This window comes from Centruroides sculpturatus, unplaced genomic scaffold, assembly GCF_000671375.1.
Source record: "Centruroides sculpturatus isolate CEXI.00-Female unplaced genomic scaffold, Cexi_2.0 scaffold2106, whole genome shotgun sequence".
NCBI classification, from domain to species: domain Eukaryota; kingdom Metazoa; phylum Arthropoda; class Arachnida; order Scorpiones; family Buthidae; genus Centruroides; species Centruroides sculpturatus.
The window spans coordinates 19,344-45,790 of record NW_019386222.1 but is presented as its reverse complement, the minus strand read 5'-3'; the positions used below and the strand labels follow the sequence as shown (position 1 = coordinate 45,790).

The 26,447-nt window shown below is 33.4% G+C and overlaps 2 protein-coding genes across 2 annotated transcripts in view; one reads left to right on the top strand and one right to left on the bottom strand.

The window, feature by feature from the left end:
• The window catches only part of LOC111614149 (organic cation transporter protein-like), a 49,484-nt gene extending 25,631 nt beyond the window's left edge, over nucleotides 1-23,853 (bottom strand). Inside the window, exons 1-10 of the mRNA XM_023355529.1 lie at nucleotides 23,765-23,853; nucleotides 23,336-23,696; nucleotides 20,508-20,611; nucleotides 20,277-20,431; nucleotides 20,042-20,210; nucleotides 19,816-19,963; nucleotides 19,647-19,741; nucleotides 19,270-19,484; nucleotides 19,019-19,200; nucleotides 18,802-18,941 (exon numbers count right to left, since the gene is read on the bottom strand). Coding sequence (XP_023211297.1) covers nucleotides 18,802-18,941; nucleotides 19,019-19,200; nucleotides 19,270-19,484; nucleotides 19,647-19,741; nucleotides 19,816-19,963; nucleotides 20,042-20,210; nucleotides 20,277-20,431; nucleotides 20,508-20,611; nucleotides 23,336-23,696; nucleotides 23,765-23,793 — 1,598 coding nt within the window. The 5' untranslated portion in view covers nucleotides 23,794-23,853. The remainder of the gene's footprint in view (nucleotides 1-18,801; nucleotides 18,942-19,018; nucleotides 19,201-19,269; nucleotides 19,485-19,646; nucleotides 19,742-19,815; nucleotides 19,964-20,041; nucleotides 20,211-20,276; nucleotides 20,432-20,507; nucleotides 20,612-23,335; nucleotides 23,697-23,764) is intronic.
• Nucleotides 12,268-17,517, top strand: LOC111614148. Its single transcript, XM_023355528.1, has 2 exons — nucleotides 12,268-12,832; nucleotides 17,202-17,517. The coding sequence occupies exons 1-2, from the start codon at nucleotides 12,383-12,385 to the stop codon at nucleotides 17,343-17,345; spliced, it is 594 nt and encodes a 197-aa protein (XP_023211296.1). The 5' UTR covers nucleotides 12,268-12,382; the 3' UTR covers nucleotides 17,346-17,517.
• Nucleotides 23,854-26,447: the final 2,594 nt, after the last annotated feature.

Sequence of the window (26,447 nt, the reverse complement as noted above, 5' to 3'; positions counted from 1 at the left end):
AACTTACAATTCGAGGGACAATAAACCGTTAAAAATGTGCAAAGGAAGAGGGCAACCGATTTTCCGATGCATCATTTTACTACGTGTAAATAGTCTTACAGTATTTTAAAAAATTCATAATTCATTAAGTCAACCCGCTACCGGTGACAATTCGAAGGCACGAGATAAAACCGATCAATACCTTTGAGAAAATACTCCGACAATTCAAATAGTTGGAAACTCACCGACAAGAAACCACTTCTGCAAGCGGGTCAACAAAGAAAATTCTCCTAGCAACCGATCGGGTCAAGGTCATCGAGTCTAAGGTTAGACAACATTATTGTAGAACCCTAGTGGACAGCTCATCACAATCCAGTTATGTAATTTTTTGTAAGTGAACGAATAATACCTCACAGCGCATGAAAAAAATCAAATGTCATCTCATTCCTTCCAAATATCGTTTCATCAGACTCAAATTTTAATACCCCTGGATACATGGAAATGTTTATTGGGACAAAGCATTTTACAAAATATTACGCGAAGGTCATATACTAGCTGGAGATATTTATAGAAATGAGAATGATTCTGAAGGTTACGGTGTTTTCCAACATATATTTGTGATTAAAATGGCACAATAAGTAGATTTTGGGAAGTGGAGGTAGTAATAATGGGACGTCCCCCATTCGTAAAAAAGAAAATTAAAGCATTTTTTAAACACATTCTGGTAATAAATCCGGGAGGTATCTTCTAAAAAACAGATGCTGACGAATATTTCTACCACCAGTCAAATGATTTAAATGGAACGAAAATTAATGGAAACTCCATTATTGAAAACAATAAATAAAAACACAAAGGAAAGCTACGTCACCATCGTGTTTTAAAGGCAGACAGCAGCACTGTCAAATTAAGAGGTTTTTACGACTGACCAACAGGAAAATTATTAAATGATATTTTAATGATTAATTAAATGAAATTTTAATGACCGGACACAAATGACATTCGATTTGTTACTTACACGGCAAGTAATGGAGAAACAAATGCCTTATCACGGCGTAATTTACATGGATCGAAAGCGCGAGCCGAGTATCGATCGAAAATACGAACACCGATTTTCTTCAAGGAAAATAATTATGAAAGTCATTTGCGTTTTGAAAGTAGGATTTATTGTTTTCGTTTCCATTGCTTTTTCATTCACCTGTAAGATGCTTAATTAGTATGTTTATAGTGCATCGCGTTAATATCTGATTAGGAAACAAGAGCGCTTCGAAATCTATGATTATACTCGTAAAAGACTAAACTTATCATAGAATCAAAAACAATAACACCGAATAACTAAATAAACCACCTCTCTCCATTCCTCTTCCCAAGTGTTCTGGCATCCTCTATTCACTATACATCGTTCTTACGTCACTCTCCTGCCTCGCTCGTCATTGGTCACTTCTATACTTGTACGTAAGTGTATTTACCACCGCCGTCGAATACGACATCACTCTAATACTCGCTTCTTATTGGCTAACTTTTATATTTTTATCATTATGGTGGCAATCGATTACTGCTTTCTTACAGTACAGCATTGAAGAGTTTCTGGCAAACGATCCACCCTTTAGCATATCCTCTCCGGATGCAGAGGTTACGTATGAATTGTAATACTATGTTCGCACATAATCCACGACTCACTTCGATCTCGATTTACCTCACGTCATCAGTCGAACGTCGTGCTGTTCGCACAGGCAAATCCGCTCGAGAAGAACCCGGCTATTACACGCGATGATAAAACTGACGTAACTACGCGGTTAATCACGAACATCAACAAACAAAATGGAAGTTTTGGTTAGAAATAAATACAGTACTTTTTCTTGCCATATATCTAATAATAGACAGATGTCATCCTCTCTCCAAATACAGTATCTTTTTTATTTCTCTGTCGATAGCCCGACACGTGTTCCGCAGCCATCTTGTATTTTCTCGCGCGCGTGGGATTGTGGGAATCGAAATGCCCGGTGTGAACGGGGTATTTAGCCTTTGTTAGCAAGTGAAGAATTATACTGTAATTCTTTAGGTGGGAAGATAGAGATAGTGTGTCGTATCTCGAGTGGGGTACAATTTAATGATTTTACTGGTTATTAGCATTTACAATTTTTAAAAATAAAACTCATCTCTATCCTCAAAATTAAGCTTTTTGCATTTTATAATAATTAATAATATAAAACTTCATTAAACAAAATATCGTAACATATGGCTCTACAAGCAATTTTAAATGTTTTTGCCGGGAAAGTTACACAAGTCGCTGCCTGATTTTTTTTAAAGGAATGACGCTATCAATTATCATCTGCTTATTAGTTTCACACTCGTTTTCCCGTCTTTTGCCGACGTAAAATTCGAAGACAACTAGACTTGTAAATGCAAGTATTTCGTACAGAAAAATGCCATAACGGCAATTGCGTCAATCCGTTGCCACCTGCAGCATGAATATATATACTAACTTTATCTCCTATTTCTGAGTAATTCCATTTCGAATAACTTTTATTGGGCTGCAATTTGAAAAAGATTCTAGACCTATAAATTTCCATCGTCTGTCTTCTGTCTATCTGTCTGTCCGTCCTTTCTTAAACGCAGTTAGATAAATAAATGTCGAGACCAGGCATGGAAAGCTAAAGGACAGGAGACCCCGATTAACTACATATGAACTTCCTATCTAGACCGAAAATTGCGTCATTTCAATTTAAAATTTTCCCCTGGAAGGATAGATGACTGGCACGACTCTCTTGCTAGCAGAAAAGTATGAGGTACAGTACAAGAGCAAGATACTACTAATTTGAGATCGAGAGCATATAATATTGCTCGTTCTTTCTATAAATTTCTTTATAAACATAATGAATGTTTTTGACATGCATTGGTATTTTTGACTTTTAATCAGGACTGTGGAGTCGCGTAAAAATCTACCGACTCCAACTCCGACTAGGGGCAGACTTGTTACCGAAAGAGACCCGGAAATTCTGATGTCATCACGTGACCTCAGAATAAAAGATTCAATAAATAGAGTTCTAATAAAGATAGAACGTAGAAACTTTTTATTCCAAAGCTACAAGACTCCTCTAAGTAATATACAAATATGTATTCGATAACTTTTACTTTTCCGTCTGTTATATATAACAGATGGAAAGTGTAGCGCTTGGTCAAAAACTGACCCCTCCCAAATTTTTACATTTTTGGACTCTGAACATCTTGAAATTTCGAGTTATGCAAAAGATTCGAGGTTTTTTCTATATGTATGGATGTTAGACTGTGTGGGGGACATGATTTGTTCACCCTGTTTGAAGCCTAATAATTTCTGTGGTCAGAGTGGTCAGATGGTTTAACACAGGAGTTAGTTAGTTATTAAGCGTCAGAGTGGTTTTAACTAAATCATGTCCCCATACACATTCTAACATCTTAGGCGAGAATATCTTAACGAGTTTTACTGTACTATTATAAAATAACAAAAAAGCTTACTTTGAAGGTAGAGACGAGTTTTACTTTTTATTTTTTAAATCTTGAACGCTAATAACGAGTAAAATATTCATTAAGACATATGACACGTGACCCCTTTTATCTCTTCACCCTGTCGACCTTTAATTAAGGACCAAAATTTAATAGTATTAATTAATGCCTCTTTATACGCAAGCTACAGTGCCACATTTCGTTTCTTAAACTTTACCCATTCTGAGATATTGTTTAATATCTCAGAACAGAAAATAAAGAAATTAAACAAATTAGACTCCAACACACACATGCGTGCGAATTTTTCCTCTTTTATTGACTTTTTTTGGTGGGTTAGGGAGGTCTCCAAACGTGTAGATTTGCAAAAGAAACAAGAAGAGTCAAATTTGACACGATTTCAATACTTTTCCGTTGTATATACGTTAATAAGTTGGGAAGTAAAAAGGAGTCGGAGTCGGCGGATTTTTTCGCGATTCCGACTCCGACTAAAACACCAAAACTCCACGACTCCGACTAAAACACCAAAACTCCACGACTCCGACTCCGACTCTACAGCCCTGCTTTTAATGTATTATTTTATTGGCTTCCCTATCTTATTCATGCTTTTTAGCACTTATACTGCTTTTTTTCTTAGTTATTAGTACGTGTAGATACGGTAACTTATTACTTTCTTCATTCACTACATTAAATTTTATTTCATTACCTATAATATATTTATTATTCTTTTAATTTTATTTATACTTGTATCTGTACTTTTATTGTTATAAACTAAAAAAATCATCAAGATATCGGAATATCGCTTGTATTTCTTTTATTTTAGCTGTAGTATTATTTATTTTAATCATATTTAAGCCCCAGCAAGCGTTAACACCAATCACATTGCAGTTTTATTAATGTAAGTACTCAGGTCAATAAATGTACTGCGCAATACATTTTCGTTAGCATTGTTTTTATCACCCTCTCCCAACCAAACTTCACCAATCCTCATCTACTTAAAACCGATTCAACTCCTTAATAATACTGTACAAAGTACTGTATAACTAGACTTTATTCATCCAAAGCTCAGCCCAGCCCTGTACTTCGATGAATAGTTTAATCGCAAATCAACAGATGGCGCAACTAAAATACTCAATACGTCACAACACGTCGTTCGATACATGGAACACGTCGTTCTATTGCAAATCAGGCGAGAAAGGGGTGGTGGTGCCATCTAGTACAGTGGAAGATAAACAGGATTTCTGGGTTGATTGAAGGTATTATGAATATACCGGGCAGTTCACACTGTGCATAACTATCGGGTCCGTTTATAAATTATTATTAATATAGTGTAAAATACGGTAAAAATAGCTATTAAAATGACAGAAAGGAGCAAAACTAATAATGCAGGAAATCCTCGTTAGTTCGAAATTAATGGGACGAAATATTCGCGACTTCGAATTATCCGAGATTTAGATATTGCTGTATAATATGCCAAATGCCACTAACTAATGTAATTTATTAAGCAAACAGATGTGTACACAGAAAGCTATTTTCGTTATTTAATAATTAATAATAATATAAATAAATTGCAGATAAACAGAACATGTCCGGTGAAAATCGTACAGGTCGCCAGATAGGTTTTATAAAAAGTAAAGCAGAATTCCCCGAAATGTAGCTAAGTAGCCTAAAACTCAACAAATATCTCAATCTGCTACTCGTAGCCTAATCTTGTAATCCCAAAACCCAGCCGTATTTTATGAGATAAGAGTAAAAAGGAATAGTTAACGTAATTTAACACCCGAAAATGTGTTACTGTAGTAAAAGCAAAACCATATTGACTAGATTAGAGTTGTTTTCGGTCTATTGTTCTCTTATAGTATGGAGACACTCGGATCTAAACGAACGAGTTAACGTACGCATTTCATCGTTGGGACAGAATTTCCACTTGGAATTTCGAAGTAGCCATATTTAGAAATAACCGAATTCCTTAACATGTAAAGCCTGTACTCCAGATTACCTGAAAACAGAAATTCAAAAACAGAAACTGAAACAGAGTTTTCGTTTTACCTTGACTCCACTAGCACCGAAATGAACGTTATGCGGAAATGCTCAATCTGTTGATTAGTTCAGTAATTATCGTAAAGAAAGAAACATGGACGACGCTACAGATTTTGCCGTGCTCTCTCTGCATTTATTAACAGTGAAATTGATGCATTCGAAACCTCGCCGAAATCTTCGTTTCTGGATGAGGAAACTATTCGGTGACAGAGAAAAATATGGATTGAATTCTTCCCACGTCAGAGAGTTGAGGTTTCGGGATCAAGAATTTTACTTCGAGTAAATATGCAATTTAAGTATTATATTTATTTATCTTTTGTTGAATACTATGTGTACATATATTAAAATAATATTTCGTTCAGTTTTATGCGGATGACTCCTGATGTATTCGATAATATATTGGAGATGGTTTCTCCCTTGATAGAGAGAGAAGAAAGACATATTTTGGCGCAAAAGTATATCATCGAATGAAAGATTGACTTTAACTTTAATTAAAGTAAATCGTCTATACGTTGTTATTATTTAATCTGATATTTGAGAACATTTAGAATAAAGTCACAAAAGTTTCCGTGTGACATACCCTTGTAATTGCTTTAAATTTAATAATAATTGTTCTGTTATTGATGATTTCTAGCACAAACACTGCTTTTATATTTTTCATTTAGGAGATAAAGGTAATTTTTTTAAAAACATTAATTTTGACCTATTGCAGTAGCTTACCAAAATTACTATTAGTTTAATTTTTTTCTGCGTATATTCTGACAAAAAACTATTTTACAGGTTGCTAGTAACCGGAGAGACCTAACGAAGTCTGAGCTTTTCATTTCGAATTGGAAGACAGACTGTACGAGAAATTATACAGGAAACATGCAAAACCATTTGAAAATGTTTCCGGGAGGAATATATGGCATTTCCATCAAATCCAGCAGACTGGAAAAAAATTTCTGATGGTTTTGAAAGATGGCAACTACCTCAATGTTGTGGTAGTATTCAAACTATCGCTTTCTCATGATTGATTATGGACATTATGGTAGCGAATCAGATGGTGGAATATTAAGAAAAAGTGTATTTGGACAGCATCTGATCAATGAAAAGTTAACCTTTCTAAAAGCAGATGCTTTGCCAAATTATTAATGAAAGAATATTAATCAATAAAATTAAAACAAACATATTACTGAAATAATAATAATTCCCGCAGCTATATTTTATAACTAAAAACATTTATTTTAAATTATTTTATATTACACATATATACATATACATATATATATATATATATACATGTATATATTATATAAAAAAATTAAAAAATGGGTTTTCTTTCTTGTACGTATGAATGATATTGTGCGTGTAAATGGGGCACGATTTTGTTCACTTTCTGAAGTTTAATAATTCCTGTGCTTTTTGTCGAAAATGTCTGAAATTTTACAGGCAGGTTAGTGTATTAAGAGACTGGTTCTATTTAATTTTGGCGGTTAATGGTAAACGGAATGGGAGATAAAGGCAGTTCGTGTGTAATATAGTAGGATCGGAGTTAATGACGATTTTACTCGTTATTAGTATTTCCAGGTTTTGTTTTATAGAACCCATTTCTACCGTCAATATTAAGCTTTTTGCCATTTTATAATAATTAAAAATTTTTATACAGTATTTTTAATAATAAAATATCATAATAGATGGCTCCATACACGCAGTTTTAAATGTTGTTGCTAGGAAAGTTAAGCAACTCATTGCTGAATTTTTTTGTATGGGTGTGTTTAGGGGAAACTAAGAATAAAATGTTGGAGAACAATAAATATCGAAAGATAAACTTTTATTAGTCATTAATATACCCTTTCGGGAAGAAGCAGAATTCATAGCAGTTAAATTTTAATTCGGAATACGCACAAATTAGGCTCTAGAACGACCCAGGTTTTTCAAAAGTTAGTATTTTCAAACGAAAGTTGCATATTCACGCCCCAAAATGATCGTTCGTGAGAAGGTAAAAATCGATTTTCAATAGACTGCACAGTTGTGATATGAAAATTCACTCTAGAATTGTAACTTAACTAAGCACTGGCAAAAACCAGTTTAGAAATATCAAATACCAGACTCAAAACCCTTTTTGAATTTATTCATTCGAATGTCTTACTATGTAGGTATTATTGTATTAATATTAATAATAATTCATATTTTATTATTAATATTAGCCTAAGGGTGGTTACACCAAGCTACACTTGCACTTGTGTTATCCGTTGATAATGTTTTTACAACTTATTCTATTAAGCCTATTATATATTCCAAATACTGTACAGTAAAACCTGTCTATGTCGACACCACCCCGGTTCCTTCAAAAAGTGGTCTTTTAGACAGATGGTCGTCCAATACAGGTGGTGCTGTAATACCGTATTTCGGTAAGTATTTTGCTCACTTTTTAGCCATTTCTATTAAGCAAAACTCGAGGTGAGCAAAATAAGCGAATTTTTTCAACGATAGGGCTATATTAGTATTGTATTTTATTCTTACAGGAGTCCCGATATACAAGAGTCATCATATTATAAGACAGATTTAACACCAACACTTTAAAAATTAATACAATACTCGCATTTTCTCGATTATAATGCACACTCTCTTTTTTCCGACTTAATTAATTCGACTCGGTTCTTTTCGTTCGTTCTCAGTTACGTGTATTACGTCATCATATTATACAAGCGCGTCGTATCTCTCCATCACCTTGCTTTTGGTTTTCGTTAGTTTAATCTTATTTTAACTTTAAAAATACTGTATTTTTTTAATATTTAATATTTTCTTAATTAATTAAGTACAATAAGAAAAATTATTAATTAATAATAAAACGATTATATTATTTTTTTCTCATTATACTATTTCATTACAATCGCGGAATCGAAAAAAGGAAGTAAAACTGATTTTTGCATTAATGCGTTTATTGTTTTTTGAATATTTTGCCTGCGAAAATTACTTGGATATTATTTTTCTAAAAATATCGTGGAAATAAGGTAGGTTGATACAGAAACTATTTATCGCACGTGTACTGTATACAAGCTTCGAAATAAATAAATAAAAATAGATTTTATCAAACGATGAGATCAGCCGATTAATTGTATCGTGTACAATATTTTACACCCTCAAGGAAATTACTGTAAGTCTAGGGTAAAATAAATTTTGTTTCTCACAATTAAACTTCGCCGCTAATTGCTGTTGTGATAAATTTAATACGATCTTCTAACGACAGCACTTTGCACTTCGGACATTTTCCAACAAACTGAAATGAATTTCCTTGTTGCTAGACTAATTTATTAACACTGCAACTAATTTCTAGGGTGGGAGAGGTGCCCGGGATGGGTTCGAACGAGAGTTTAGACTAATTCATTATATGAGGAGGTGGAAACGTTGTTGGGATGGGATCTTACAATAGTTTAGACTAGATACATTTGCGAAAATGGTCGCTTATTACAGGTGTTGTATGTTGTTTCGGACTAAAAATCGATGCCCGCGGTCGCGTTACACAGGTGGTCGTTTAATACAGGTAACTTATACGAAGACTCTATGAATAAACTATTCCGTGCCAGAAATTTTTGCCCGTTTTGACAGGTGCCTGTCAAATGCAGGTGGTCGCCTAGGCAGTTTTCACTGTATTGCAATTTGCCAATAAGAATTAATAAACAAACCTTAAGAAATAAGAAATTAGAGAAATTAGTAAACTAACCTTATAATAAGAAATTAATAAAGTAACCTTATAAAAAGTTTTACCACAATAATTGTGAAGAAGCTTTAACTGAATTTGCATTCATGTAAATCGTATTTACTCTCTGACAAGAAATATTTGGAAATCGTCGAATTATCCGAATGAGATTTTCTCCTTCATAACGGTAGAAATGAATAAGCATTAAAAAAATACACACAATAAGTGAAAGCGGCTACAAATTCAACGATGAAGTTGCATATTTATTTATTTTTCTTTCAATCGTAATTAAATTCGGATTATTTTCTAATATAAAGCAAACTAATAGCATACTTTATACATAAAAAGTATCCTTACATATTTTTCTCGGCAACAAAATTACGATAATTAATGTTTTGCAAAATCAAAAGGATAATATTCTCGTGCCACTTCTATATTACAAATTAGGTGCATTGATACAGTACAGTATTCGTTTTAGTATTTAATTATAATCATATTACAGTATTTGTAAATTTAGCTTTTGCTTTTAGGCTTTAATTAAACAACAAAACAATATACGCTTGGTATTTGTGTGTGTGCTTAACACTATAATCATTTGATTTACCAAAGGGCATTAGGCAAAGAATAGTACAGTATAATTCTATAAATTTAGTAAAAGAATACGAGACCATGTCTTAAATCTTAAACCTTCAAAGCATTGGATGAAGAAGAACCATAGAAGATACTCATACGACATCGCCGAAAGATAATGCGATACTTAAGAGAAGTTGACAGATAAAACGGATAAACGTGTACAGACCAAGGTTTAAACACTGTCCTGCTTGAAACAATGCTCCGGTTAGACATTCTTTCGAGAGGTAGTCAAAAGTTATTCAGTTCAACTTCACAGTACAAATAGTCTCTTTTAAGTAGGCACTTTCTGAGTCACCATTTTCATATAGCGCAAGAACTTTTTCCTTGCTTTTATCTCTCAAAGCACAGTACAAAAATAGCTAGAAGTATTCGTTCTCCCGTATTGAATCTTCAAACCTGAGAGAAAGCATTCAGATAGAACGTAGACATGAAGAGTTTCTAACGTTTTGACTGAATAGGCAAAACGTTTGATAAACCTTGAGAGTCCTTCGTACCCATAAAGATCCCAGGAGACAATTTTTTCGCAGAAATTAGTTTTTGCTTAAACACATATTCAAATTAACCGTATAAACACTTTGAAAGGTTCCCGAGGTTTCATTCAAGTAACTAGGAAAATTATCGAGTAAAGAATTTACACTTTGATAATAACGTGATAATATGCAAATTAATAATAAAATCATCGTTTTTGTAAAGAATTTAGAAGTTTGAACTTTCACAAAGCTTTCGATAAAAATTTGACTGGGTACTTTGACTGTTTTTAATAGAATAGATACTGATAATTGACTATTTCCCAAAGAATTTGCCTCCGAGAAATTATGCAAATTACCTTAAAGGTATACGACTTTTTTCCAGGGGATTGCCCGCACCTGAATTTATGTAAATTAGTTTTAAAAACATCGTTAATTTTAGGATAAGAGCTTGACCTTTGACCTTTGAAATATTACAGAATGCCGACAATCTTATACCGTTATTTTTATTGATCGATTGGATATCACCTAATTTAGCCTCTAGCTTATTTAATTCATCGCTTCTGTTAAGATAATGATCGTTGAGACTCTGACATAAGTCGTCCAAGGCCTTGTTCTTTAAATTTGAATCGAAGTTTCCGGCACTTGTGCAATTTAGGGGGTACGACTGTTTAAAAGGTTTTTCCCCCTTAAAATTAATCGATTTTAGACTAATGTGACTCGAACATTTCCAAAACACGTATAATTTTTTTGGAATAATCCATATAAAATATGCTATAAACAAAAAATTGTAGGAATACTTACCGAGTGTGTACCGTTCGAAGGCCCCTTGTTTAAGCTCGTTTTCGTCGCGGAGCGGCACATCGGTCGGCGGGCGCGTACGAATCTGTCACGTGACATTTGTCGGTGCTATTCGGTCACGTGACTACTCATTCCCGACGTGTTTCCTGATAAATTATTCTTTTTGCGATGAATTCGCTGACCTTTGGAGACATCATTAATAAAAATATTAAAATATCACTCCATTTTAAATATGGATTAAAATCAATATATAATAACGTATGATAATGCGATATACAACTAGTAATTAAGCAAGGGGTCTTCCAACGGTGCACACTCGGTAAGTATTCCTACAATTTTTTGTTTATAGCATATTTTATATGGGTTATTCCAAAAAAATTATACGTGTTCTGGAAATGTTCCAGTCACATTAGTCTAGATTCGATTAATTTTAAGGAAAAAACTTTTCAAACAGTCGTAACCCCTAAACTGCATAAGTGCCGGAAACTTCGAGATTCTAGCAATAAAGTCCTAATTATCGTTATGTGCAATCCTAAACGGTCGGACATGTCTCCGTTAACGGTATTACCCTTCCTAGCTCTATTGTCCTCTTGCGAAGACTGAATTCTAGTATTATATTCGAGTGCATAATGGGTATTCATATTGATCTTACGGTACCGATCTTACTTATTATATAAATAAATCTGTATAATTAAAATAGTTAATGTATATTAAAATAGTCCTATAAACTAACCAGGGAGAATGGCACCGAGAAAGAGAAAAAACAAGCACTTACCGAGAAGAACGTCCTACTGCAAGGAGTTACTAAGCAAGAATGTCACCTGGGCCCGGAAGTACGTTAGAAAACAAAAGAATTTCTTAACAAAGAACAGGTTGCAAATTAGAATACGGCTGACAGGACATTCAGACAAAGACATTCCAGAAGATTCTGTGAGGCCACAAAAACCGGGTTGAAATTAAACATTTGTATTAGAAATTTATTAAAACAAAACTAGAGAGAAAAAACCCTCCATTGTTAAAACCGATCAAAGTTCGGATTCAGTTGTTCTAGTAATATGAAACCAAGACGAGGAAAAAAAATACTATTAATGTAAGACATAACGCAATAAATGTAATCGAGCGTCCTCCAGTAGAGCGCCTTTGACAAGGCGCTCTACTGGAGGACGCTCGATTACATTTATTGCCTTTGACAAGGCGCTCGTATACAAATAATTAGAACAGAAAATCTCGAAGAGGGGAAGGGTTAATTATAAAAGGGGACATCGCGTCAGGTCGTTAAAATCGCGTCATAGACTAGACGACAATGGTTACCGATGAGCGCAACGAGTTCAAAGTCCCATCTACACCTTCCATCCAGAGTTCACGGATGGTGTCGGGTAAATTTCCCGAAGCTAACCTTCTCGGGACCCGAACAGGTCTAGTCTTTCGCTTAGGTACAAACGTGGAACCAGTCAGGATGGACAGAAAGGAGAGATCGGACATTGATGTAATCCCCGATCGTGAAGGACACGACGCACTCGGCGAGTCAACACAAAGGAGTGAAAATCGGAAGCGCTGTGTCAATACACTGACGACGAATCTTTTCGTCTTTGTGCCGATACCGAGCCGTGCCGACGCCGACCAACGGAGTCTCACGAACTGTTTAATTAACAACACTGCCCCGCAGCCACCTATGCAACAAACAACTAAAAGAGCATCGACGCTATCCACTTCCAACCAGCCGATTGTGTTTAGAAAATATTTGTTTCTTAGTGTAAGTTTATATTTTATGCTAAAATAAACGGGTTTTTGTAAGCTACTTGTCATCTCCGCAATGCCGTAACTCGGCAGGTGCAACAGGTGCACCCGCACAGGGCCCACTTGGAAGAGGGGCCCAAAATGCATGTATTTGTTTTATTACTTTCCCAAACCTAATTAATTAAGGGGCCTAAGTGCAAATTCCTGCAGAGGACACAGGAATGGCTAGTTACGGCACTGCATCTGTCTCCTCCAAACCCAGACGCGAACGACCCTAGATCATCCTGACGCAGGGTTATTAGAGAGGTTGAGGCGCACGTTTTAAACGTGTAAACATGTACGTGTGACGTTCGGCGCCGCTTTCCCGTAAGCCTAAAAGTTTGACAATGGTGTTTGGATAGTCGGTGGAATCACGCTCGACATTCCAAACACCATCGTCAAACTTTTAGGCTTACGGGAAAGCGGCGCCGAACGTCACACGTACACGTTTACACGTTTAAAACGTGCGCCTCAACCTCTCTATTAACGATCCCCCTAAAAGTCGGAAAACTTACACTGGTGCGAGAGGCGGGATTTTTAGCCCAAACTTACACTGGTGACAGTGTAGCGGGATTTTACGTTCCCAATATCCACCAGGTCAGCGAACTTACAATTCTAGAAACATCTAGTATTAAAGTATTCCTAAATAAAGTATACAGATATTGAATATATTTTTTAATTTAAAACGAAAGTCTGTTTCAATAAGAAAAAATAACACTATGTCGACTGGTAATTATTTATAGCTACAGCAATTAAAATTTAATTGTATGTCAAAATGTGATGTCTGATTAAATAAAAATAAATATACAGTACAGCATCGATTATCCGACTCAATTGGGGACTGGAGTTGGTCGGATAACCGAAAAATATGAAAAAATACATTCATTTTTCATTAGTATAGTACAGTGTTTTTCAACCTTCTTGAATACGCGACCCCTTTACAAGTTAAAAAATTTTGGCGACCCCCCTAGGGCCATATTAAAACTATATCAGTGCTTTTAAAAACTATGTATTTAATTTTCTTTCTGTTCAGACAAATTATTGTTGATTAAAATGAAAGTTTCAGAAGAATCGACAATAATTTAACACACATAAAGTATGGGATTTCCTTTAATTATAACGTTGGGCACGGGGAGCTGTTGATCTTTGTTTTATTTTTAGGGATCAGAATTTTCAGCTTCTACTTTTACACCTTTTATTTCATTTCGCAAATCAGCTCAACACTTTTTTCGGCTATCATTTTCTGGTGTGGGCCGTAATTCTCGCTGAAATTGTAGTTTTTTTAATGTAGTGAAGCACCTACAAACACTTGTCTTTTTCTTTTACCCGCGACCCCCCGTATAAGGCTTCGCGACCCCCCTGGGGGTCGCGACCCACAGGTTGAAAAACACTGGTATAGTATATCCCAGTATATTAGTATATCGCTATTAACCAACTTCGCGTTGAATTTTCATCGATGTTAAGCCTAACAAAAATTTTTTTTAATAATAATCGTCGCTATTGTATCGTTAATTAAAAATTAGAAAATTAAGCCTCGTTTAAATACTGGCTCTCTTTCATGGTCGAGCCAGTGTTGCCAGCTAAAACACGTAAAAATAATATTAAAGTAGCCAAGATATAGCCAAATATTGTAGCGCCACATCACTAGCGGACATTTGAATTTGCCAAATAGAACGCGGTCCGTTAATCGATGTGACGGTTGATCGGGGGTCGGATAATCGATGCTCTACTATATTTTGTTTGAAAATTAATTATAGCAAGAGCAAACACTTGTGATTAGGGATATGGGGCCGTCCATAAATTACGGAAAGGCAATTTCGGCCATTATAGACCCCCACTCACCTATGTAAGAAACCGTAATATTTTCTTTGATCCCCCTCCCCTTCCCTATCTTATGTAATATTTGAGCATGATTTTATAGAAAGATTTTAACAAAAATTAATTTTTTCATGAAATCCTAAAATNGTGCTTTCCCATCTCACCATGCGAATAATTTTAAGAACTTTATTTTTATGATTTTATATGGACGTTTAGACCCAGTAGATCATCAATAGATCATATGGGACGAATAGGGTCTGTTAGGTCAAAATTTCCATATAAAACCATTAGAAAAATTTTAATTACTGAATTAACAATCTTTTTACCATTAGCCTATTATCATTAATCAACGTCATAATGTTCATTTTTATATTAATTTTAATTTTCACAAAAGAACTCAAAAAACTTTGACAGATCCACTAGCTAGTGCACGTGTAAACAGAAACATCATACAAAATAAAACAAGAGAAAATAGAGAGAAACCATATTCCGTTACCATATTGATTACATCTTGGCAAAGGCCAAGAAAATAAACCAGGAGCTGCTAAAATATGCTAGGTGCACCTGGGGGAGTAAATCATAAAGCTTGTAAAACTGTATATAATGGGGCAATACCACCAATGTTACTTTACGCGGCCTCTAGTTGGGGTCACGTAACTAGTAAAAATTCAGTAGCAAGTAAATTACTATCTCTTCAAAGACAGTTTGCCATCAGAATTTCAAAATGCTGCAGAACTGTTTCTATTAATGCCTCTAATTCTAGCAGAGTCCTTCCTTTGCCATTATGTATTGTAGAAAAGGTTCTAAATTACTACATCAGAACTACAAACATCAAGGCTCAACAACTATCTCTACTCCTATCTACGGCTGTTCATATGCTACCACATTGCAATAACCCTACTATCTCTGATCATCACCCTATAAACAATGTTATCCCCAGGGTACATTTGATGTCATTTGCTTCTTCCATAGATAACCATGCAGACATTAATATCTACACAGATGGATCCAAAAGCCCCCTTCATGTCGGTTTAAATATCTGTATATTTCTCCAAACTGACATATTTTGCCCAAAATATGTTAGAAGATACAGATACCCCACATACCTCCATCTACAAGCTGAAGATGCTGTCTACCAAGCTGTTCAGTGGGCCACTTCACTACCAAACAAAACTCTATCAACATTTACAGTGATTCTCAGTCTGTCCTAAAAGCTCTATTAAATCCCAATTGCAATAGCAATAAAATCGCATATATCCAGCACCATATTAAAAATCTTGTAAATAAGATAACTTTATATTTGTTCCTGGCCATACTGGCATACTAGGAAATGAAAAAGCCGACTTTGAGGCTAAGTCAGCTACAAAGGACACTGACTTGGACTACACTCACATCCCTCTCTCACGTAGCAGCCTTAAAATTTATATTCATGACAACGCTATGCAAACATAAAATCAACAATGGTTGAGCAGTACAACTGGTAAATAAAAAGGCTTTATTTTCCTAGTGTTGAATGAAGGTTCTCATCACCACTTAGAGATTTAACGTTTGCTACTGCTCAACTATTTACTGAGCATGGTAATTTTCGAAGCTACCTGACGATGTATAATAGGGCAGAAACTGCCTTTTGCTTTTGCTTACAGAAAACCTAGACACCGTCGATCATACGATCTATCATTGTCCAATTTGCAATTAAGATAGAGTTATTCTGAAATTATAAACATTTACGCTTGGTTTCAGGAGGCCATGTCCACTGGATATGCTTGTTCAAAAGCCACTGTTTGATGCTTTTTACAATTATGTTCAAAAAATATGGAAGAAAAAACTATTTATAATTTATAATTTGTAGTTTTACATGTTAGTTTTCACTAAAAGCCGAATACTAATTTTATGTTTACTTTGTATCATGTATTTTGGTTTACGTATTCTTAGTGTTATACACCAATAGGAGTTGTGCACTTATTCTAACAAAAAAAAAAAAAAAAAAAAAAAAAGAGAGAGAAAGACCACCTCGCGGCCTTTCTCCCAAGGTAAAAAACGTGTGGAGCGTGAGCCTGCTACCGTTGTTATTCTATCACGTCACACGATATGGCGTTAGTACAACGAACGTTCTTAATAGAAACCGCCAAATTGAAGCCAAATTCAATCAAAACTTCACCACTCAACGAGATCAAAAAATAAGAATATTACGTAAGACGAGATCTATTACCCCCTACCCCTGAGTAAGAAATCGTAAGAAATCCTTGACCCCCACCCACCCCAAAATACCTTACGTAATTTATGGATGGTCCCTATGTGGTCTGATTAAATATATATTAATATATAAATCCACACGAATCCGGCAGACCCAAACCATGCATTCCAGAATTAACAAAGTGCTTCTATCTCAATCAAAAGAAGTACATAAATAAGAATGTTCTGATTTAAATATGTTCTGATAATTAAAATAGAAACGTTTAATAAAACAATTAAAATAATGACTTTTATAAAACTATTCAGATCTAATGTTTGAACTATAATAATTATAGATAACGTTAAGTGACTGTCGGATGGCCGAGAAGTCAAAGTGGCAGCCTACCACTCTGGGAGACCCGGATCGAATCGAGACGGATCGAAAAATCCCCAGGGCCCTTAGTCTCGAGTTTTTCGTGTTACAACTCCCAACGTGTTGAAGTGTCACGTGGTACCATCTCACACTCTGACGTCAAATCGGTAGTCTCCAGTTATAACTCACGTGCTTTCCCATCTCACCATGCGAGTTGCTACTCACGTTGAGTCGAGCATGTGAGATCGCTACACGAAAGTGAAAATGGCTGACAAATACGCTATTCTGATGGCAATCGAAGCGTTAGAAAGAGTCGAAAGAGTTGTTTAAGAAGTCAACGAATTTTTCGAACACGAGTAGATGCCATTTCTTTTTATGTCAAGTCATCACTAATAAAAAATTTTAATTTATAATTGATAAAATTATATAGCAAATTTTTCCAAAAATAAAAAGTATCTTATTCATCGACAAAAAGAATTATAATGATAGTAAATTATATGTGTAAATTATTAAGAGCATAGACACTATATTAAGATTATTTATTAATCATTAGTGTTAAGTTCTGATTAATAAATAATCTTAATAAACAAAACAATTTAATACGAGATCAAGGAAGAAAACTATATGAAAAAAGGATTAAATTAAAATACTTTTTCCATTACACGGCGGATTTTTTAGCTCCAATACATAATTAGAACTAATTCTCTCCACAAATCAAATTGTCTTTTTCTTGTAAATTCGTTGTCGAATTTTATATTGTTCGTTTTCTTATTATTTTCTATATATGTTACTAATACTTCTTTTTGTTCTTCGTTTCTTTTTTAAAATAAAATATTGGAGGTTTCCATTTTGCTATAGGACAAAACTTTTAACTATAACACGTGTAAACTAATTCACGTTGATTTGTTTACAACTTGTTACAGTAAAGTTGATTGGTCGAATCAGTATAGTCGCAAACCCAGATGCATTGTAAATAATCCCATCATGCTTAACGATACACGTAAACAAGTGAATATGACCTACTTCCGCTCGCCTTTCGAGCTCGCTCGATGGGTCTAACTCGAGACTACCGATTATGTGAGTCACAGTAACACGAGTGAGTTCGATGACGTCAATTCGAGTACAACACGAAAAACTCGAGACTAAGGGCCCAGGAAGTTTTCGGGAGTTGGTCCGTTCGAATATGTCGGGCACGTCCCTCACCACCCGGCCGCCTCGTTGTGGGCTTGGCCGAACCTATAATGGGCTTGCTAAAAGAGGCCCTCTTAATATCCACAGGGCGGAAAGAGTTAAAAAAAAAAATAATAATAATAATGTTAAGTGGCAAAAGTCATTTACAACTCAGTATCTTTGGATGAGACATAATACATTCTAAATAATGTTATTATTCAGTACTGAAAAGCAAAATCAATACTAATTAATTATTTCCCAAATCTTCTTCATTTTCCGATTTCTTTACTGGAATATAAACGGAATGTCTGAAATATAAGAGAAAATATTTTTATGAGATAATCTGGCTGGTCTTTGCCAAAGCACGTGGTTCGATGAATACAACTCAGTATTCATCGAACCACGTAACAAACCTTCCAGTATTTTCACTTTGAGCCAATGTATCGGTTAATTCCAAATCTTTCGTCTCCGGCAAGAATATTACCAATAGAGCTCCAAGTATAGAAATTCCTCCAAATAAAGCGAGAGGAAAAACTCTGTGTACGTGGACTGCCTAATAACGCATTATTAATTCAATTATAAGATGCAATGAATAAATTGTTGCACGAAGTCGTCACATATTTTACTTACCGCTTCCTTCATAAATGGAGCCGCTATGGCGCCTATGCGACCCATCATTGAGCACAATCCTAAACCAACGTTACGTACAACAGTTGGATAGATCTCGGCAGGCAGTAAATATATGGATATGAATGATATTGCCATACCAAATTTCGATATAACAGTTAAAATAATAAGAATTATCGAATAATCTGTAAATGTAGATATTTAAATCAACTTAAGAAGAGTATAAATTATTTAATACATTTACAATTCAGTACCTTTTGGGACAGAAATAGCTATAAGGCATATCAATCCAGTCAATGTCATTGGAGCAATTAACATAAATCTTCTAGTAACGTATCGTTGAATGTAAAAATAAAGCATACAGGCTGGTATTTGTATTAGAGCGACGAATAAATAAAATGACAAGCTGTCTACTCCAATATCATCAGCCGAGAATGCCAATCCATAATACGACAATACATTCGATATCCTGCAACATAATTTATATTACATAGAGGTATGCCTAAATTAAACAAGATAATAAATAACATATTTGTAAGTATGTTTTCTTAAATTAAATTAAAATATTTTTCTTTACAAAGTTTACAAAATAATAAACGTTTAATTATTTCTTAATTATCATTAAACTTACCAAACAATGAATAAAATTAATGTAAGTCTTCTTAAATTAGGATATTTTAATATGTCCAAAACAGTAACTTGTTTATTATCTTTTCCTTTGCTCTCCTGAATTGTATAAATAGATAAAAATAAATTGAATCGAAAATAAAGTATTTTTCGAGAAAATAACAAATAATTACTTTTATAATTCTTTCTGAAATCATTTTTAATTTATAACTCAAATTTTCTATTTTTCTTTTATTCAATTTCGCAGCTCTTTCAAGTATTTCTTCAGCTTCATCAATTCTTCCTTGAGAAAGAAGCCATCTTGGAGATTCTGGCATTATCCTATTTTTAAAAATTTAAAAAAAAATCAAAAACTAGTTGATTATTTTATAAATTATAATCGAAATTTTTCTCTCTTACCTCCAAAAAGGAAGGATAATTAAATAACATAAAGCAGGTATCAATTCTATATAAAACCAATGTCTGAAAATCCATACAAGTGTAACGAGAAACATCTGTCCCAATATCCACGAAGCAAAACATACTAAGCGCACATTTACTCTGTGTTCTTTTCTAACTGTTTCTATTACTGTTGATTGAACGTTTTGAGTATAGAATAAGTTTGAGAAACTTTCAATATATTAATCATACTTACCCAGTGTATATATTGTTAAAAATGTAGTCATTCTTCCTATAGCAAGGAAAAATCTACAAACTGCAAACATCCAAAAGTTTTGTGAAAATGCACTTATCAATCCGAAAAGAAACGTCCACGCTACACTAATATAGAAAATAGGTTTCCTTCCGTACCTGGTTTAATGATCGATTATATTTATATTATATTTAATAATAATAAATCTTTGAATTGTAATTCGGAATAGCTCACCTGTCAGACAATTGTCCACCAAGTAAACCAGTTATCAAAAATCCAAAGTAATAAAGAGACTGCGCTAAAGAAGCTAACCAAGCTCTTTCGCATACCAGATCCCACTGAAAATTATTAATTTAATATTAAATTTAAAGGAATGAGAACATAAATCAGGAATCTGGAATCATTTTCGTTAGTGAGGAAATGATTTAAATTTAAATAAAGAAATATGAATAAACTAAATAATTCAATTGTCAAGTATGTTTTTTTAATTGCATTAATATACATATAGTTTGTTGCATAATCAAAGCCGTAATGGTGTTTACCATTCTGAGAAACCAGATTCAACTCTGCACTTTGTGGCCTTTTTTTTGGGTGGTCTGTTCCAGATACATTGATTAGGTTATGATCTTTATTGCTACGTTTGTAAATATTTATTGAGAGGAAGAGTTAGCTAAGCGGTTTACTAAGTTTCGTTTTTTTTCAAAATTTTAGCTGTCGATTTGGATAAAACTTGGTCATTTTTCATTTATTGCGACGAGGAATCCAAAAATATAATTAAAATGGGTATCCGTGACTTCATTTTCGAGATACGGTGGATCAAAGTGACAATGTCCGTGCTCCCTAATTGAGCGAGCCTAATGGAATGTAGGAGGCAAAAACACCAGCATTGCGCGCGCCTAACGGAAAATAGGCGTGAAAAACAAACGAAACATTAGAACAAAGCATTCACCGATTGCTTTGTTCTTGAATCACCTCATCCTGGCCCGATGGCCGAACGGTCAAGATGGCAGCCTACCGCTCTGGAAACTCGGGATCGAATCCGGACGGGTCGAAAAATCCCTAGAAATTTTTCCGGGGGTAGTCCGTTCGTATATGTCCCTCATCACCCGGCAGCTCCATTGTGGGTCTGGCCGAATGGCCTTCCTTAATAAGGCCTTCTTAGTGCCCACAGGATGGAAAGAGTTTAAAAAAATCGCCTAATCCTTGCACTGACCGGGCATGGAGATACGATCCTTGCATATGCCGTGTCGACAATCACAAGGATCATATCTCCGTGCAGTGATCACTCCTCCCATGGTCAGCAAGTGCGAGAATCGCTTCTGCGTGGTGGTGACTGCAAGGATCTTCTCTCTGTGAGTGCAAGGACAGACTCTCTCTTTCCGGCTTCGAATCAATTTTATCGTAATACGACAAAGTCGCTCAATGTCCTAGTAACAATAAGGTTTGTAACTACCTTTCTAACAATAATTTTAAATAAATGTTTTACACTTATAGTTACAAACAATAAAAGACTGCATGCGCTCTGTGCATTAATCAAGCTTTATTCTAAGGTTTTTTCCTACTGCACAAATATCGGTTTTGTTTTGACCAAGCCGATAAATCCTGGTATTAAGCTGGTGGTAAGTTGTTAATATATATAGTAAAGCCTTTGTAAACCGGGATCAAAGGATGCCGAATATTTATTCCGATTTGGCAGGTCTCCGTTTTGAACAGATTTTTTTTTAAACGGAAAATTGCTCTGTTCCGAAGATTTTTTTCCGTTTAAGCTGATTTCCTTTTTATTCAGATTCCCTTTGCCGTACACTGTGTAATTTGGGTAAATATTCTAACTTCATAATCAGAAATACTAGAAATACTTATAAAACCCAGAATCGGACAATTAATTATTGCACAAATATGAAATTTTCACTGCACAATTCAAATTCCCATTACTCATTTTGTGTTTAGTTGCATGTTAGAATAGGCCCTTACATCGATAGTTCAACATGTGTGATGTAGGACCTTGCAATCAAGCCGTTCTATCGAAAAGAAACCTTTCGAAAAGTTTGAAGCCAATCACATATAGTTAGAGATTATGTATTTCCGAAATATTATAACAATTTCCTAGAAAGTACTGTATATATTATTAAGAAATACAAAAATGGCAGAATACATACCTTCTATACATTGGAAACAAAACTGCACTTTTCACGAACACATAATAACAAAGAGTCCCTAAAATCAGAAACTCCAAAAAAATAAACCTTATTTAGTTCAACGGAAAGTCTTATATAAGTCCAAAATTCAACGGAAAAATATTACTGTTACGATGCTAATAACAGGAGATTCAAAACCATTGTGACATAAACAGTTGAAAATAAAGATATTTTGTCTTATTTACGACTGTTTTTCCTCCTTTTTGCTAATTTGAAGCTACACCAGTACATTAATCTCGGGAGAGGTCAAAATCGATGTTTAATTGGATCCCAACCGGGAATAGTTGATCTTGGGACTTACATTCTTCTATTGTTTATACGCTAGCGTCACGGTTTTCATACAATAATTATTTCTAGCTTTTTTCTTATTTTAATACGAATTTTAGTGAGGGTTCGGACTTGTCCAGAGCCTTACACGTATTTTCAATTGAAACATATCAAGCATCAATATTATTTAATATATCAAGAAAGATTATAAGTTTATTAATACTTAAAACGGTAGAAAATTACAGTTTCATTTACATGAATTTATTAGCTTAGTTTTTTGTTTTTAATTTATTATCAACATTGAAATTAAAATAGTTTTTGTAGTAAGTATGAATCGTTAAAAACGATATTATATTTGCATTCTTTGCAAAATTTACGAAAGAATTTGCTAGTATAGAATGACGAAGCTGCGTGTATTGAAAACGACACTTATTTGCTAGTAATTGTTTTTCATTTAGAATCCCAAAGATTTATTATTTTTCGAAATGGAAAAAATAAAAAATATATTTTATATCTTCACATGACAACTAATTATTTACTAATATTTCAAGTTTAAATTAATATATCACAAAGTTAAAATATTCAAAACAAAAGACTTACTTCTTCGATTATCGTCGATCTGTAGAAGGTGTGATCATAACGTAACGATGTACACGCGATTTGACTTGTATTTTCCTCAATTGATAAACCATACATTTTGCACGTGTTCGATATTTTCACAGTATTAATTATTTCAACAGGAATGCTGTGATTTTTCCATTTTTCTGTTGTCAAATTAAAATATTCGAATGAATTTTCACACCAGTAATCGACGTTGGGAGCGAGGAAAGCCATACTCATATTGTAACATGCACCAGGTAAGCTTACATACGCTGCGATTGACATAATTATTACGTGCCATTTACCGAAATTTCCAACTAAATCACTAAGATCCAAGTTTTGTTCTTCGCTTTCATTCTCACTAAATTAATAATTAAATTAAATTCTTTTTTAATGCTTAATAATTGCTAAATATGAATGTATACTTACCTGTAAGAATTGTTAGCTAGATGATTCATAATTGGATTTCATATATTATGATATGTATAAAGAAGTCTAATCGCTTTTTACTTCTTCAATACTCTCATTCATTATTTATGTAAAACTATTAACTTATCGTAGATTATGAAAGGAAATGATTTCTAATTTTAGTTAATTTTTTAAAGTTTTGCATCCTTTCCTTAAGAATCTACAACTTAAAATATTCAATTAATGAATTTAAAAAATATTATCCAACGTAATTTTCGACATTGTAAAGTATATAAATGTTAAAATATATTACTCTATATTTTATAAAAGGTCAAAATTTAAATTTAAACATTTTTACGAATCGATTGAATAAAATCATTTTAATTTTAATTAAAAATTTTACTTTTGTTTCATTTATTTACATTTTATATACCTGCATCAGTAAATACCAATACTGTACTTATTTCTTGTTTTTTTGGGGGGTCGAATATCGAAACTGAGCTATAAAACCAGAAGGTAGTTAATAAGCGAAAAACCATATAAAAAACAGCCTTACAAATAGGACGGAATGTATAAATGTTTTATCGTCTTTAACATATATTTAATTAACATGTATACATTTAAGGGGAATGCTTATAGAGTTTATAAGCAGTCTAAATAGTTTTTTTTTAGTTTATTCGACTTAAGGGATGTAAACAGTGAATATGAACAAGTTTATGAAGAGGAGCCATGTTGGTTTCTCATTGTTTACATCTCTAAAACAAATAAATTAAAAACCAATTAACGGTGGAAGTACTACACTATGGAAAAAGTGTATTACTTATGTTTCACCCTATATTATAAAATTTGAGTAATCTATTTTTGTTATACTCAAAAAGAAAGACAAATTAAATTGAAGAAAGACAGAACTAACTTAAATCGAAAGTAATTTTATTTTTCAGTTTTTAGAATTATCTTTGAGATTTACCTAGGAATTTATCCGATATCTCCAAAAATCTAATGTTTGATCATCGAAAAACACGCATTGAAAACAAACTATTTTGACATTTCTATTAACAGGTCTAATTTAAAAAGTTAATTTGTATGTATTTTGCACGTTTTAATGAAATAAATACTATCAATTCTTTGTACTAAATAATCTTCAACTTAATTTTAAATTTAAAATAAAATATAAAACAATTGCAGTGTCATTTTCGTTTAGCTTCTAAAGGATGTTTAAAAAGAAAACATTCAGCATTTCATCATTTATATGGTAGATATAAGTTACATATACCATATTTTATTTGGTAAATATGTTTAGTAAACATATGCTAACTCACAATTCTCGAAAAAGATTAAATGAATTTTCCTTTGATTGACGAAAGCCGACAAAGAAGACACGAAAAACGACATTTTCGCTCGACTTTCAGCCAAACAAATATTAGGGCAGAGTTCCGAAATGCCTAGGGCAATCGTTGTAATAAACTTTGAATTGATTAGTTAACGCCTGAGAAGAAAACACCTACTGTTTTTAATTTAATTTTAATTTTACCACCTAGGTTTTTAATTTCATATTATTTCTCCACTTGAAATTGTTTTAAACAATATATTTCATTAATTCTGAAATTTATAAAGCAAGTTTGGGCCCGCGGACCGCATGCGGCCCAAGGCAAATTCTAATGCGGCACAATAAACGTGTAAACAAAACTGACAAATTTTTTTATTATTTATTTATTTCAACGGCATAAACCTAAAAAAANGAAACATTTGTTATGATATTTAATTTTTGAAATAAATTTGTATTTATGTTTTATGTTTGTTTTATTTTTATATTTATAAACATGCAAATTTTTTGTGATTGATACATTTTTATGCATTTGTAGTGAATTCTGTACTTGGATTAAAACCTTTGCCAAAATTTAGGTTTATAAACTGACAGAAATGGAAATTGTTAGACTATGAAATACTATGAATTACTATGTAATTTGTTGGATTTATAAAGAACAACTGATTAAAGTTTAGAATTAATTCTAAAGCAGGGGTGTCCAATCCATGGCCCGCAGGCTGCATGCAGCCCAAGGCAAGTTCCAATGCAGCCCAATAAATGTGTAAACAAAACTGACAAATTTTTTTATTATTTATTTATTTCAACGGCATAAACCTAAAAAAAAAGAAGTTTCAGAAAGCCGTAAACCTTTATACATATTTTATTTTTTAATAGAAAGGAAATATTTTCAAATATTTGAAATGTGTGAATGAGGAAGGAATACTAAATAAAGCTGGAGTCGTGATTCAAAGGATTATAGTCCCAAATTCGGGTAAAGAAGAGAAAGGCAAAAATATAAAAAGAAGTGAGAAAGGTTGGAAAATTAAGGATCAATATTTGAATAACAGAAGGTCTTCTAACCTTTCTCACTTCGTTATTTTTTGAGCTTTCTCTCCTTTTCCCGAATTTGAAACTATAATCCTTTGAATACCAACTCTAGCTTTATTTAATATTCCTTCAGCGTTGCAAGATTTGGCTACTTTGCGCCAAATTTGGCTACCCTTTTTTTAGTTTGGCGTAAAAAATATCATTTGGCTATTATTTATAAATATATTAGTTGAATAAAAATGCACTTTAAAATAGAGTTTCGTTATTTTTTTTTAATTAAAGATCCAAATAAAATAAATATTTGTGTTTTCCAAATAAATTTTTGTTTGTCCTCTTTATAATAAATAAATT